This window comes from Narcine bancroftii, chromosome 1 (genome assembly GCF_036971445.1).
Source record: "Narcine bancroftii isolate sNarBan1 chromosome 1, sNarBan1.hap1, whole genome shotgun sequence".
In the NCBI taxonomy this organism is placed as follows: domain Eukaryota; kingdom Metazoa; phylum Chordata; class Chondrichthyes; order Torpediniformes; family Narcinidae; genus Narcine; species Narcine bancroftii.
Genome location: NC_091469.1, coordinates 128689103 through 128703546, shown reverse-complemented (window position 1 = coordinate 128703546; position 14444 = coordinate 128689103). Strand labels below are relative to the sequence as shown.

The 14444-nt window shown below is 38.7% G+C and overlaps 1 protein-coding gene and 1 long non-coding RNA gene across 5 annotated transcripts in view; one reads left to right on the top strand and one right to left on the bottom strand.

Annotated features, from left to right (window-relative positions):
• LOC138763977 (interleukin-6 receptor subunit beta) overlaps positions 1-14444 on the bottom strand; it is a 100358-nt gene that overhangs the window by 13620 nt on the left and 72294 nt on the right. For both annotated transcript variants that reach the window (XM_069939086.1, XM_069939096.1), the window contains exons 10-12: positions 3158-3277; positions 2911-3069; positions 764-916 (exon numbers count right to left, since the gene is read on the bottom strand). In XM_069939086.1, the coding sequence (XP_069795187.1) occupies positions 764-916; positions 2911-3069; positions 3158-3277 (432 nt within the window). The remainder of the gene's footprint in view (positions 1-763; positions 917-2910; positions 3070-3157; positions 3278-14444) is intronic.
• Positions 1-14444, top strand: part of LOC138763983 (uncharacterized) — a 33794-nt gene that overhangs the window by 13275 nt on the left and 6075 nt on the right. Inside the window, exon 4 of one of the 3 annotated variants that reach the window (XR_011357934.1) lies at positions 3733-3881. The exons of 1 other annotated variant lie outside the window; for it this stretch is intronic. This is a non-coding gene — a long non-coding RNA (uncharacterized lncRNA). Of the gene's footprint in view, positions 1-2063; positions 2344-3732; positions 3882-14444 lie in introns of those variants that run through there. One more of the 3 variants, XR_011357929.1, reaches the window with a different exon arrangement.

Below are 14444 nucleotides of genomic sequence, written 5' to 3'. Positions count from 1 at the left end.
TGAACCTGATGACAGTGGGAAGAAGCTGTCCTTGTGCCAGTGAGTGCTTGTCTTTAGGCTCCTGTATCTTTTTCCTGATGGTAGCAAGGTGAAGAGGACATGGCCTACTGGGTGGAGGGGGTCTTTGAGGATATGGGCTGCTTTTTTAAGACACCACCTCATGTAGATGTCCTCGATGGAGTGAAGTCTGGTGCCTGTGATGTCACGGCTGAGTTATTAACAACTCTCTGGAGTTTATTCTTGTCCTGAGAGTTGGTGCCTCCATACCAGGCAGTGATCCAACCAGGCAGAATGCTCGACATAGTACACCTGTAGAGGTTTACGAGTCTTCGGTGACATACCGAATCTCCTCGGACATCTCACAAAATGTAGCCGCTGGTGAGCCTTCTATTGGGATTTCCAAATTGTCAGACAATGGATTATTGGAGAAACAGAGATGCTAGAAGCCTGAGGAAACAATGAAAAGCTGGAGTCCAGCAAATAAAATGTCCCAATCTGAAATGGTGGCTTACTAGTTCTCCCTGTGGATGATGCCTGACCTGCTGAGTTCCTCCAGCTTCCATTGTGGCAGTGGAATTATTGGAATTTTACGCAAACAGTGAGATGCTGGAGGATCTCAGCAGATCAGGCAGCGTCCAAGGGTCAGTTCACTTTTCACATTGCAACCCTTGATGGGGACCAAAGAATGATGAAAAAAAATATCAAATATAATTACAATTTTTGGAATGCATTTGAGGAAATCAACTGGTTTTGTTAACATTACCAAAGTCCTTTATTTCAAAAGTCACCAAATGGCTTTTGGCCCCTTCTCCAGCCTTGGTAAGTCCTGAGATCTCTATGGCATAGAATGTATTTTGCAAAAGTCCTCTGAGGGTGCAATTTGTTGACGTGGAGTTCACTGAAACAGCTGAAATGACTGAAAAATACAAGGTATTAGCAAAATAAAAACCTGGAAGAGTGTGATATGAAAAAGGATTGCCAAGATTATGACCTTTTACTCATAGTTTTCCCTGCTGCTTCTTCCTTCCAAAGCCCCAGGATGTTTATTATCCTATCACCAGCAGGTGTTAATACCCGAGCAAATGCCACACCCGCTTCAAGATTTCCGAATTGGAAGTTCTCATTTCCTTGAGTGGTTGGATGTTGAGAACAGTGATAGAATGCAAACTCAATCTGTCCAAATGACTTGAGTTGAATTGAATTTTGCTTTAGTTGCCATATTGTTTTCTAATGTTCGTTTAGGAAATATTGCCGCGCGTTACACCGTAGCCATGTCTAAATTGGGACATGTGGAACCAATGGTATTTCCTTTTAAAGTGGTGTTGAGGCAAGGATGTGAGCTGAAAAAAAGCATTTGCCTCAGTCAGAGATGAGAAATGGACAGTTAATTAGTGGATAAGCAAAACAAAACCTGCAGATGCTGAAAATCTGAACAATAATACAGAATTTCCTGTAAATTCTTGCATTTGGCAGCATTGTGAAGAAAAAAATCAGCATTAATATCTTGTCAATGAGCTATGATCAAAACAAGCAAAAGTTAAAAATCAAACAGCAAAATTAGCGAGCCCTGCTCAAGCACAATGTAGAGAGAATGGCCATGCCAGTGGATGTGAAATGCCTTGAGCAGAATCAGCGTTGCCTCAGTAGCAAGTAGAAATCCATCTGCATCTGGTTCTGAGTGCTAACATGGATCATTAAAAAAAGTGCTGTTGTTGTGGAGTATGCCCTTTGATCCTGCTCTAACAGTCAACAAGATCCACATAATATTCCCACCCTCTCCCTATGCTCCTCAATGCCTTTTGCATCTCAAAATCTAATTCCATTCCAGGAATCAGTCTGGTGAACTTCCATGACATCCCCTCTGTGCCAAAATGGCACACAGCAGGTCTGGTCTCACCAAGGCCTTTATCATGGTAAGACATTTGTGCGCCTGCATTCACAATCTCTCACCAATGAAGGCCAGCACCCTCATGTTTGTTTTCAGTAAAAGGACATCCAGTTCTCTGGAAACATGTTGCCATTCTATATTATTAATTTTTTTTCTGTTTTTCATGTTGATGCAGATGACTTCACATCTATCAACGTCATAATGGAAATGCCATGTATTTGGTCCTGATCCCGTCCGGTTAGCGTAGCAGTTAGCGCAACATTAATAAAGAGCCAGCAACCTGGGTTTGCATACAGTGCTGCCTGTAAGATGTCTACATGTGTTCCCTCCAGGGGCTCCAGTTTCCTCCTGCCATCCAAAATATACAGCATTGTAGGTTAATTTGAGCGTAACTGGGCAGCATTGCTGGAATAGGCTTCTACCGCGCAGTGAATAAAATATAAATAAATAAACTTTAACCCTTTTTGTATTCTCCTCATAACTTGCAATCCCACCCAGTTTTGAATTTGTGCATTACATTTGAGTCCTTTATCCAAATCGCTGATATAAAGTGCCAACAGCTGTGGCTCAAGCACCCATCTCATAGTAACTGCCATCCACCCCATAAAGAACATATTTACTCCTACTCGGTTTCATGTGTGTCAACTCCAATTCTGAATTCACATTAGGGCGTTAGCCCTGTGCCAAACCAAGAGGCACAAGGCTGGTGACTGCTGAGTACGAGTGCCTATTTGTGCTGACAGCCCCTGTTAATCCCCTCAGACACAGCTGATTCAGAGCCAGCATGAAGAAGTAGCTATCTTCCAGGAAGGTCAGACACTGTGAAAAAGAACGCTGCAGTAAAGAACAAAGTAGTAATCCTCGGTACCTCGCCATCCACATGGCCCTCACTGATAACTTTCACCACAAGCTTAACAATTTTGACAAAAATCATTTGAAATAAACAATTAAAATAACTTAATGCCAGGAACTCAATATATTAAGGATAAAACTGAGCAATATCACTCACAGTTTGACCTTACATGTTAAATTGTTTGAGATGAAATCCTTTGAATAACAAACAATCTTGTAGCCTTGAAGGAAGCCTTGGCACTCATCTTCTGGTATAGGATCCCATTTTATTACTACAGATGATTTCAAAATATTGGTGACCTTAATATTGGTGGGACCAATTCTTGGTGCTTGGATTGAAACAAAAATATATATTTGTTTATTTTTAATGAACAAATAAATACGATGATAAAATTGTAAAAGATTTTAATCACTTACTTCCTTCTACTGTGTACACATCAACAATCCCAATGGTTTCTTCAGAAATTACCAGCCGTCTGCAGTTTTTTATTCTTCTATGCAACATTATTCTGTATCGCTGCATGGGCTTGAATTTACCTAAACAATTAAAGAAGGAATAGTATGCAATTTCACAGATATCAAGGAACACTTATCAAATGCATTGCAACATTTACGCTGTGGGAAAAAGGATTCCTTTTAATTGGCACATAATGAGTTTCCTAATCTAATATGGAAAGAAAAAAAATGCAAATTGAATATTTTTGCCAGCATGGATAAAGAACTGGATTGGAAAACTAAAAATGCCTTGAAATTCAAAGGGTAATGCTATAAAAAAGCATACTATACTCCTGAAAGTTGGTTCCATTTAATATTGATTGACCCCTACCAAGATATTGCATGTAATGCTACTGATTGGAAATGAAGTTTGCTGAAATTCAGATTTGTAGAAAAATCCAATTCATCTTCAAATGAACCATCTCTGCATTGAAGGTACATTATGTTGGTCAGTGTCTGAAAGATAATGACAGGTTAACATTTTGGTTTCTGCAAAGCTACGAGAATGGATGAAAATTCTTGCACTCTCGACCTACCTTTGGCTTTCAAAAACCAAGAGCTATCAGGCTCTGAATCTCCCCCTTACTACCTTAACCCTCAACTACTCCAAGAGCACCCAAGAGAATGATTTGCCTGCACTATTAAGGTACACTTTTTTTGTACTAACTGAATATTTATTTATCTTTTTGTATTCATTATCTCTTTTTTGGCCTCATGGCATATTATATTTTAATGTATACTATTGTTGATGTATTTTGTGTGGCTGCAGAGAGTGACAATAAGCACTTTCTCCCTTTCGTGTATTTCCAAAATGTTTAGTTGTTGATTCTGATTTTAAATCCTTGGGGGAGTCATAGATACAGGGAACTTCACTGCTAATTTTCCTCTTAAGTCACAGACCAGCAGCAATATAAATTTGCCAAGACAGTGTTACTTTTAAAATAATATTTTTATTATTAATTACGAAGAATGTAACACCTTATCTAAACTTAACCCTGAACTATGTGCGAATAAGCTTAGGCAAAATTTTGGAAAGTTATTCTAAAGTCAGTCTTAGAAATTCCAGTGTTGACATGAAGTCACGTAAACTGAGGCAAGCAAGTGGTTACGAATGAGGTGGGAGAGGCTGAGAGACAGATTGCCGCAAACTCGCAAAACCTTGACGAGTTACTTCCAGAGAGTGGTGGTCACAATTCCCCCTTTCCTTTTATAGGGGAACCAAAATGAATGACTTTCATAATACTTCCAGAACCCAGATGCAGGTCAGTCCAAAATGACTATCACAATGGTCACGATCCAAATGCTTCTGGTACCCAAATATAGGTCAGTCAAAGTGACCTTTCCTTTCGTCACGATGGGATTTAATAATTCCTCTTCAAAATGACCTTTCCTTTCATCACAGTGGGGATCAAAACTCCTCCGGACAGGGAGAAACAAACAAATTGACCATTACCACACAGAGGCACTCCAGCACAGTCCTTTCAGATGCTGCTGGTCAATGCGCTGTTTCTTTAAGGGTGTCTCTCACATGACTCTCCACACCTGTGCCTGGATAAAAGCCGCACACTTCCTCTGTTCTCTTCAAAAGTAGCAAAGTGGGTACACGACGTACTAGTTGGTACCAAACTCAGTTCACTCCAGAGTTGTGAATGGTCGCATCTTATACTAGACGTCAATCTGTTCACCCTTAAAATGTCAGTCCCACTAAAATTAAATGCCTCGTAATACCCTGACATTTAGTTCAAGCACCATTTCAGCCTTGGGGATTAAACAAAGATTTCTCTCCCTTTCTGTTTTTCAGTGCTGGCAACTTTCTTCAATCACAGACACAGAGTAGAATGTTCACGCTCAGTGTGGACTTAAATGGCAGCACAGTTAGCGCAATACTATTACAGTACCGGCAAAATGGGTTCAAATCCAGTGCTGTCTGTAAGGAGTTTATATATTCTCCCTGTGACCTACATGGATTTTCATTGGGTTCTCTGGTTTCAGTCCACACTCCAAAATGTAGGCGTAACACAGGTTTCATGGACTGAAAGGGCCTACTGCTGCACCGTATTGTTAAAAAAAATGGCTAAAATTAAGGTAGCCAACTCTCACGCCCCTGTCATTGCTGGCAAGCATCGCTGGTAGGAAACTTGCTGGAGAAAATTCTAAAGGACAATATTTGTGTACGTACATTTTAAAAGGAAGAGGATGATTGGGAATGGCTTTGTGTATGTGAAATCCTAGCTCAGTAATTTGATTAGGTTTCTGAGAAGATAATAAAGAAGATACCAGAACTGTTGGGCTTGAATTATAAGGAGAAACTGCATAGGTGGGGCTATTTCTTCCTGAAGCAAAGGAGGCTGAAGGGATTTTATAGAGGTTGATAAAGTTACGAGAGCTAAGAATAAAGTAAATAGTCATAGTCCTTTTCCCAGGGTAGGTGAACTTAAAAGGTAGACTTGCAGTCTACCTTTTTCATACGGAATGTGGTGAATATATGGAACAAGCTTCCAGGCCACAGTAGTGCCAGTTAGTACTGTAACAGTAAAAAGACACTTAGACATGGATACGAAAGGTTTAGTGGGATATGGGCTGAACATTAGGTACCTAGGACAAACTTGGATAGAAGACATCTGCTTTTCTGATTGGAAGTCTGTGACTGGTGAGGCACCTTCGGGGTCAATACCTTTGTTATGTGTAATATACATTAATGACAATGAATGGATGAGATAGGACAGGAAGGTTTAGAAAGATATGAGCTATGAACTTTTTGAATTAAAATTTTTATATAAAGGTATAATATCCACCTTATATAATAAAATATTGAATTTAAGAAAAGTCTATTTAATTAGGATCAAAACTAAATGGGAGACAAGTTGGGCTGAAGAGTTTGTTTCTGTGCTGTAAAACTATTAATTTCTAAGGCATTTGACAAGGTATGCTAGTTAAAGCAAGTGGGATTTAAGGCAAGATGGCCAATTGAATCTATAATTGCCTTGATGATAGAAGGCACAATGTAATGGTGGAAGGATGCTTTTCTTTTCTTTTTCAAATACCCTTTACACAAGGTATAGTAATGATAACATAAATCAAATCGTATCATATACGTATCACACATCAATTGTAAATGAGAAGCATAACCATAATTTTTACATAACTTATTTCATTCAGGACATCAAATTCTATAATTATAATAAAATGAAACAATTAAATCACAACTCGTACTATGTCCAAAAATAATATTATACAAAGAATACATGCAAAATTCCCTTATACAAGATATTTTATACTGTATTTTTCTGATGTAATCATGTTGTTCTGTGATAGGATCCATAATCTGTAGTTAAACCCATCCCCCCCCTTACTTATTTAATAATAAAAAGGAAAAAAAAATGCTTTTCTGATTGGAAGTTTGTGACTGGTGAGGCACCTTTGGGGTCAATACCTTTGTTATGTGTAATATACATTAATGACAATGAATGGATAAGATAGGACAGGAAGGTTTAGAAATAACATAATAACATAACATAACAATTACAGCACGGAAACAGGCCATTAGGCCCTTCTAGTCCGCACCGAACCAAGCACTCCTATCACTCCTATCAGAAAAATATGGGCTATGAACATTTTGAATTAAAATTTTTATATAATGGTATAATATCCACCTTATATAATAAAATATTGAATTTAAGACAAGTCTATTTAATTAGGATCAAAACTAAATGGGAGAATGGCCTTAATATGTCTACTTCAGAAGAAGATTTGATTTCAATTTTGGCCCTTATCTATGACTCATCTCTATGCACTTGGACACCGTTTGATTCCATTTAAAGTGAAGCATGGAGTACATTTTTCTGAAGTTAAGCTCACTCAAATCTACCCAGATATCAACTCAATGTGTGACAAATGTAAAAGATTTGAAGCAATACATATGTATTGGCTTTGCGTTAATTTAGCAGAATATTGGACATCTTTTTTGGGATTGAACTAGAACCATGTCTATTATTTGCAATGTTTGGTTTCTCCAGTGAGGTAAATGTATATTTAATGTCTAACCAAAAACAGGTTTTAGCATTTTCCACATTATTGACTAGAAGAGGAATATTGTTTAAATGGAAAGACCACTTTCCATGCATCCATAGAGAATGATTACTGGATATTATGTACTTTCTAAGTTTGGAAAAAAATCAGACATAATGTTAGGAAGATTAAGATCTCTTTCGCTAAGACTTGGAGTCCATTTATAGCTTGTTTTAATAATTGACAAGATTAAGAAGCGGGGATGGAGTAAATCGGCATGTTTTGTCGGATCTTCTGAGGTCGCTGCTTGATTTCAAGCATGCTTGAATGCCAATTTCAACCTTGGTTGGTGGATGGGGTTAGATCTTTATAATCAACCTTTATTTTTTTCTTTTTCCTTTCCTTTTCTTTTTTATTATTCATTTATACGTTTAGATTGGAATATGAGTCCGTGTATTAGTATTTCTATATTATATGATACCAATCCAAGTGTATATTATACTGTATATTTTGGCATATAAGTCAAGTCGTGAAACCCAAAAAAACTCTCAAAAAGATGGGGGTCGACTTATACGTCAGATATACTTTCGAGTCCTTAAATTCAGCTCAAAATCCAATTCGCGCTGATCCAGCACAAGTCGACCCTTGAAAAACCAAAAAAAAACCAGACCCTTCAAAATCGCTCTCATTGACTGAAAACAACAACACATTTACATCCCTTCAAAATCACTCTCGTTGTCATCATCTGAAGCAAACTAAACTCTCACTGTTTAAATAGTCATCATATGAGTTCCAGTCTGTATCACGTGAGGCAGTTTAAGCTTCGTCATCAGTGTCCCACAATAAATCATCTTCTGCGCTATCAATCGCACAGGAGATACCACACTTTTAAATGATTTTATCACAATCTCTACTTTAACTTTGACCCATGCCTTGAGCACTGTTAACACACCACATCAAGTAATAAAGGACACATTGCCCCACCTTTTGTAAATGACTTTTCTGCACTCGACATCCATGTATTTCATTCCATGCGCACATGGTCTTTGAATGGCTTGTTCAAACAGACGTCAAGAGATTGCAATATAAATGTCAAACCACTCGGGATAACCACCATGTAAGTATTAAGCAGTGCGAATCTACTTTTAGTTATCTCAGTTAAGTGGCTACAAAAAACATATCCCAGACCAGCAAACTCCGTTCATTGTGCAAACCGCCTGGCCGCCTGTTCCACACATTATCTATCCATAGTTTTACACGATTTTCATCCATCCATCCTTTTTCATGAAAATGTACAAAAATACTTGCAGGGAATTTCATTTTGGGTTTAAGTTTGCGTTTGAAGATTACCATGGGGCTTAACTTTGTCCTGTCGACCATGCACAATAACATCATGGTAAACCTGGTCCTTTTGGAGAGTGTACTTCTGGACTGCACAGTTTTCATACCTTTCCATTCCACCATTCTATTGCCGAGCATGTTGAAATTCAAGGGGATTTCATTCATGTTTCCAATATTTCCCAATGCAAACTGGTGTTACTGTCAGGTCCATATAATAAACTAATGAAAACTTCCAATTTTATGATCAACATCTTTTGGTAGTTTCTGTTCAATTTTTGTTTTTTGACGTATTACCAGATTTTCCCTGTACATGAAATGATCGCACCAGCCTCAAAATCATTTCTGAGGTCTGGGCCTGACTTGGCCCACTGCAGTGCAGCTGTCTTATTTAATTTCGGGTGACTATGTAACAATCTTGCCTCTGTTCATGTGCCCATTCTGCAATGTGATTTTCCAACTCTGGCCAACGAGTGATTCCTTTTCTCAAAGAACGTTGCTTTTTTGGTATTTTTCTTAAAGTCTTTTTTTCTTCCTCCAATCTCTTACCAACTTCTCACGCACATCATATTTTCTTGCAGTAGCCCAGTTGTTGGTTTCCTTGGCCATTTCTATCACTTTCAACTTAAAGCTCGCTTCATATTTTTGTTGTGTGCTGCGTGGTGTCGATGAACCCTCCATGATAGCAATCACCTCCAGCTAATGCCCAGCAGATCAATCCGTGAGATCTATGGGGGTTGATGTATACGTCGGTCAACAGGCCATCTCAGGCATTGTGAGCTTTGGGTGGGTTGACATTTACGCCAGTCAATGAAAATGGGTTTGACTTGTACACCGGATATACCATAAAACCTTTAAAATGAGGCTAAAAAAGGGGTTGACTTATACACCAGTCAACTTATACGCCAGTTGACATACGCCAAAATATATGGTATTTAATTTATATGAGCTTATAATGTACGGTTGTATGATAAAACCCGATAAAATCATTTTAAAAGAAAGGAAGAATATGGGCTGAACACAGGCTAATGGGACTAGACAACTTTATCAGCATCGACAAGTTGGGCCAAATGGCCTGTTTCTGTGTGGTAAAACTATGACTTTGATGTGAATGTGTGGGATACGATCAGAGAGTTCGTGGATGAAGCAAAACTTGGGGGCGTTGTGGATTGTGAGGAAGGTTAACAAAGAATTAAGAAGAATATCAATCAGATGAAAAGTTGGGTAGAGCATTGGAGATAGAATTTAATCCTGATAAGTACAAGGTCTTGCATTTTGAGATGTCAAATGGTGGCAGGACATAAACAGTAAGAGGGAGGGCACAATGAACATTGATGAAGAGGTCAAGTCCATTGTTCCCTGCAAGTGGCAACACAAGTCAATAGTTTATTTGAAAACCAACATGCTACACTTTCCTTCCAGTTAGTGCATGAAATTAAAGAGTGGGGATGTTGTGTGTCGACATTACAAAGCACTGGTTATAATGGACTTGGAATATTCTGTGCAACAAGAATGTGATTGTGTTGGAGAAAGCACTGAGGAGATTCAAGTCAAGTTTATTGACATCTGATTGCACAAGTACAACTCGATGAAACAGTGGCCTCTGGCCCTCGGTGCAAAATGCTGTTACAAACTAATAAAACTTATTACTACTAACAAAGGAATAGTAATGGAAAACTCACCAGACTATGGTAAATTAAAATTAGTTTTTATTTAACTATTAATAAAATTTCTTACTTATCTCTAAACTTAACTCTATATTTAACCTCTCTATGCGCAAATATGGTGTGTGTGTGTGTGTGTGTGTGTGTGTGTGTGTGTGTGTGTGTGTGTGTGTGTGTGTGTGTGTGTGTGTGTGTGTGTGTGTGTGTGTGTGTGTATTAAAGACCAAAACATTTACAGTTTAAACTTGATTCTGAAAAAGTCACTTTTAAAAGTCCAGTTTCAAGCATCCAGGATCCTTTTAAATTGCAGTCCAGAAATAATTATGAAGCATTTTTAAACATTATATTTTCAGATCTCTTTCAACTCTCAGTTCTCTTGATGAGCTGCCTTTCAAGAGATATTCTTCAAACAGTAGTGACCATTTTCTGGGCACAAATGAGAAGTGGCCTTATTTATTTAAAAGCCACTTATGTTGTTTCTCCAGGGAATTGGATAACACAAGTCCTGTCTTTCCAGGAGGTCAAGTTTTCAGATCTTCTGTGTTTGTTTTCTTCCATGATGAGGTTGGACTCTTTATTTTCAAAAGAGCAGTTAGAAAGTGGTGTCCCTTTTGAAATCCACTTTTCTGCATTCCCCTTTTATTTGGAGTAACACAAAAAAATTCCATTTCCGGTTACTGCAATTCAACCCTATCTTTCGCAAGGATCCTACTCCAGTGTGTGCCACAGGATCATGACTTCTGAACTGATCCAAAAATGTCTGAATTTGATAATATATTTCTCACAAATCTCTCATGTTATGATATGATTTCTGTCTTTGAAGTTCATAAGGTCTCTTGACACTTATGTGCTAAAAAATATCTCTGTCCACTTACTTACAGAATCAACGTAATTAACTTTGTTTGAAGTTTCTCTCCTGGTTCCAGGCTGTTTGGAATTTACTAACAATGGCTTCTTGTATACTTGAGCAAACAATCCATTGTTCCACTTATATCAAGAACCATCATAAAAATCTTTCATTTCTTCTCTTGCAGACTCTGGGGCTTTCAAAATGCCTTCAGTCAACAAGGGTGTTTAAAATGCAAATGCATTTGTTGATGCTGAAGCTGGCTACTAGCTGCAAAGAACCATGTGTGTCTGTAGAATGTCTGCCCAAAAACTAACTTTTACTAAGATATATATACATATATGTTAACCTAAATATTATTAACTCTGATGCATTACAAATGCAACCAGACATAACACACATTCAGACAAACAATACTGTACATATGCAGGACAAGTTTGAAGATGACGTCAAGATTTGAGGCATTGTGCATAGCGAAGAAGTTTTCCAAGCTTGCAGAGGGATCTGGACTACCTGGAAATATGAGCTGAAAAATGGCAGATGGAACTTAATACAGACTAGTGTGTGGTGTTGCATTTTGGAAGGACAAACCAAAAAAAGGATGTACACAGTAAATGGAAGGGTACTGAGGAATGTGGTAGAACAGAGGGATCTGGGATACATAATTCCCTGAAAGTGGCATCACAGGTGGATTGGGTTGTAAAGCGAGTTTTTGCCATATTGGCCTTCATAAATCAAAGTATTCAGTACAAGAGTCAGGATGTTATTGTAAAGAAGTAAATGATATTGGTGAGGCCAAATTTGGAGTATTGTGTGCAGTTTTGGTCACCTAACGACAGGAAGAATATCAATTAGATAAAAAGAGTGCAGAGAAGATTTACTAGGATGTTGCCCAAACTTCAGAAACTGAGTTGCAGGGAAAGGTTAAACAGGTTAGGTCTTTAGTCCCTGGAGCATAGAAGAATGAGGGGAGATTAGATAGAAATATTTAAAATTATGAGGGGGATCGACAGAGTAAATGTATGCAGGCTTTTTCCAGTGAGGGGAGGTACCACAGGAAGTAGTTGAAGCAGGTTCCTTATCTATATTTAAGAGGGAGTTAGATTTGACCCTTATGGCTAAGGGGATCAGGAGGTATGGGGAGAAGGCAGGTACTGGGTACTGAGTAGATGATCAGCCATGATCAAAATGGATGGTGGTGTAGGCTTTCTATGTATCTATGAGATACAAACCAGAGGTTACGGGTGAAAGGGAAAAAGTTTAGGGGGAACATTCGGGGGAATGTTTTAATGCAGAAGTCTGTGTCACCTGTGCCTGTGTGAGTTGAAAAAAATTGTGTTTATTTATTTAAAGTCAAGTTTATCATCATCTGTATAAGTACAACCTGTTGAAACGGTTTTCTTCAGTCCTCAGTGCAAAATAGGCAAACACACAGCCAGACATAACACACATACAGACAAAGAACACATGCACAGGTCAAGTATTTCATTTATACAAATAAATAAATAAATTTTGTTTTGTGCATGTGAGAGTCTTGGGTGGTTTGTGTGAGCAGTTCCTTTGGTCATTCAGTATCTCACTGCCCGTGGGAAGAAGCTGTTCTGCAGCCTGGTGGTGCTGGCTCTGATCCTCCTGTATCTTTTCCCAATGGGAGCAGCTGAAAGATACTGTGTGCAGTGTGTTCAGTCTCCTCTGAAAGTACAGACACTGCTGTGTTGAGTGTTGAGTGTCCATGATAGGTTACCAGTTAAGTGAACTCCAAGGAACTTGGCGCTCTCCACTCTACTACAGAGTTGTTTATGTGCAGTGGAGGATGGTCATTCCTGGTCCTCCGGAAGTCCACGATCATCTCTTTTATCTTGTCCATGTTGAGACTCAGGTTGTTATTCTCTCATCATTTCACAAGATTTTCCACCTCTTCTCTGACGACTGTTGTGTCATCTGCAAACTTGATGACACTGTTGGAGCTGGATCTGGTGATGCAGTTGTGAGTCAGTAGTGTGAACAGGAGCGGGCTGAGCACGTAGCCCTGAGGTGCGCCAGTGTTCATCGTGACAGTATTCAATGTTCTGCTACTGACCCGGACAGACTGGTGGTCTTCACCAGGGTGAATTTTAATTAATGCAAATTAACAGATAGGACTTTGGTGATTAATCTTCATTGGCAATCAACAACACCCAACCCCTCCTCAGTATATCCCATTTGTGCCATGGGTTGTGAGCTATTGGTGATGTACCAAAGATGCTGAGATCTAATCACAGAAGCACTAATAAAGGAAAGAGTCTTAACAACATGAAAATTTTATCAAAGTTGGAAGAATATCTGATTTCATCCCATATATGCAATTGTATTTGAATAAGTCCAAGATTTGTACTACCCGTTTTTACTAGAAGTTCATGACATGGCATCACTCACATTATCTATAAAAAAAGTTAGTCATTTTAAATTTAACTTCTTCTAGCATGCATCATTTTTTATGTTGTCGAAATTCCAGTGAGACTACAAAACCCTCAAAACATTGTCGTACAATGGATATCCTTGAATGTGAAACTGGCATGCAGATACAGCACTAATTAGGAAGGCCAATGGAATGTTGGTCTTTCTTGCCAGGGGTATGGAACAGCAGAGTTTTGAAACAACTTTACAGGACTCTGATGAGATTGTGTACGATCTTCTTATTTAAGGGATGATATTGGAGGCAATGTAGAGAAGATTCATTAGTGGATTGTTCGGATGAAAGTGTTGATATGTGAAGAAAGATCAAGAGGTTGGGCCTTTCCTCTTTGCAGTAGAGAAAAGCGAGAGGTGAAATTATGAAAAAAGGACATTTCTGAAGCCATGTTGGCAGGGTGCATGCTGACAGCATATTTTCCCTTGTGAGATTATCTGGAACTGGGACAGTTTCAGAACAAAAACTAGCTCAAATCAAATGAAGATGAGGAGAAATGACCTCCTTTAGGAAGTCATGGCTTACAGACTATCACAGAGGCCATGTTGGCAGAGAATGACAAACATTTACACTATGAGGAAGTCAATAGACAAAGAGTGGGATAGTGGTACTGAAGTCAAAATTTCATCAGCCATGACTGAACTAGTTGGCAGGGCAGGCCTGAGGGGCCTGATGCCTCTGTCCATGCACCAATGGCTCATGAAATTTGTCCCTATACTTCTGTTCAACCAGAGATCATGACTGCTACCTGCAGCTAACTGTAATCTGCATCCCTTAAAGGGTGATAATTGTTGCCTCCAACCGTTGCTAGAAGCCATTCCAGAACTGTGAGAATTGTAAGTCTTGTGTGAGTTTAGAACAGCATCTTTTTTTAAATTAATTTAAACATATTGCACGGTAACA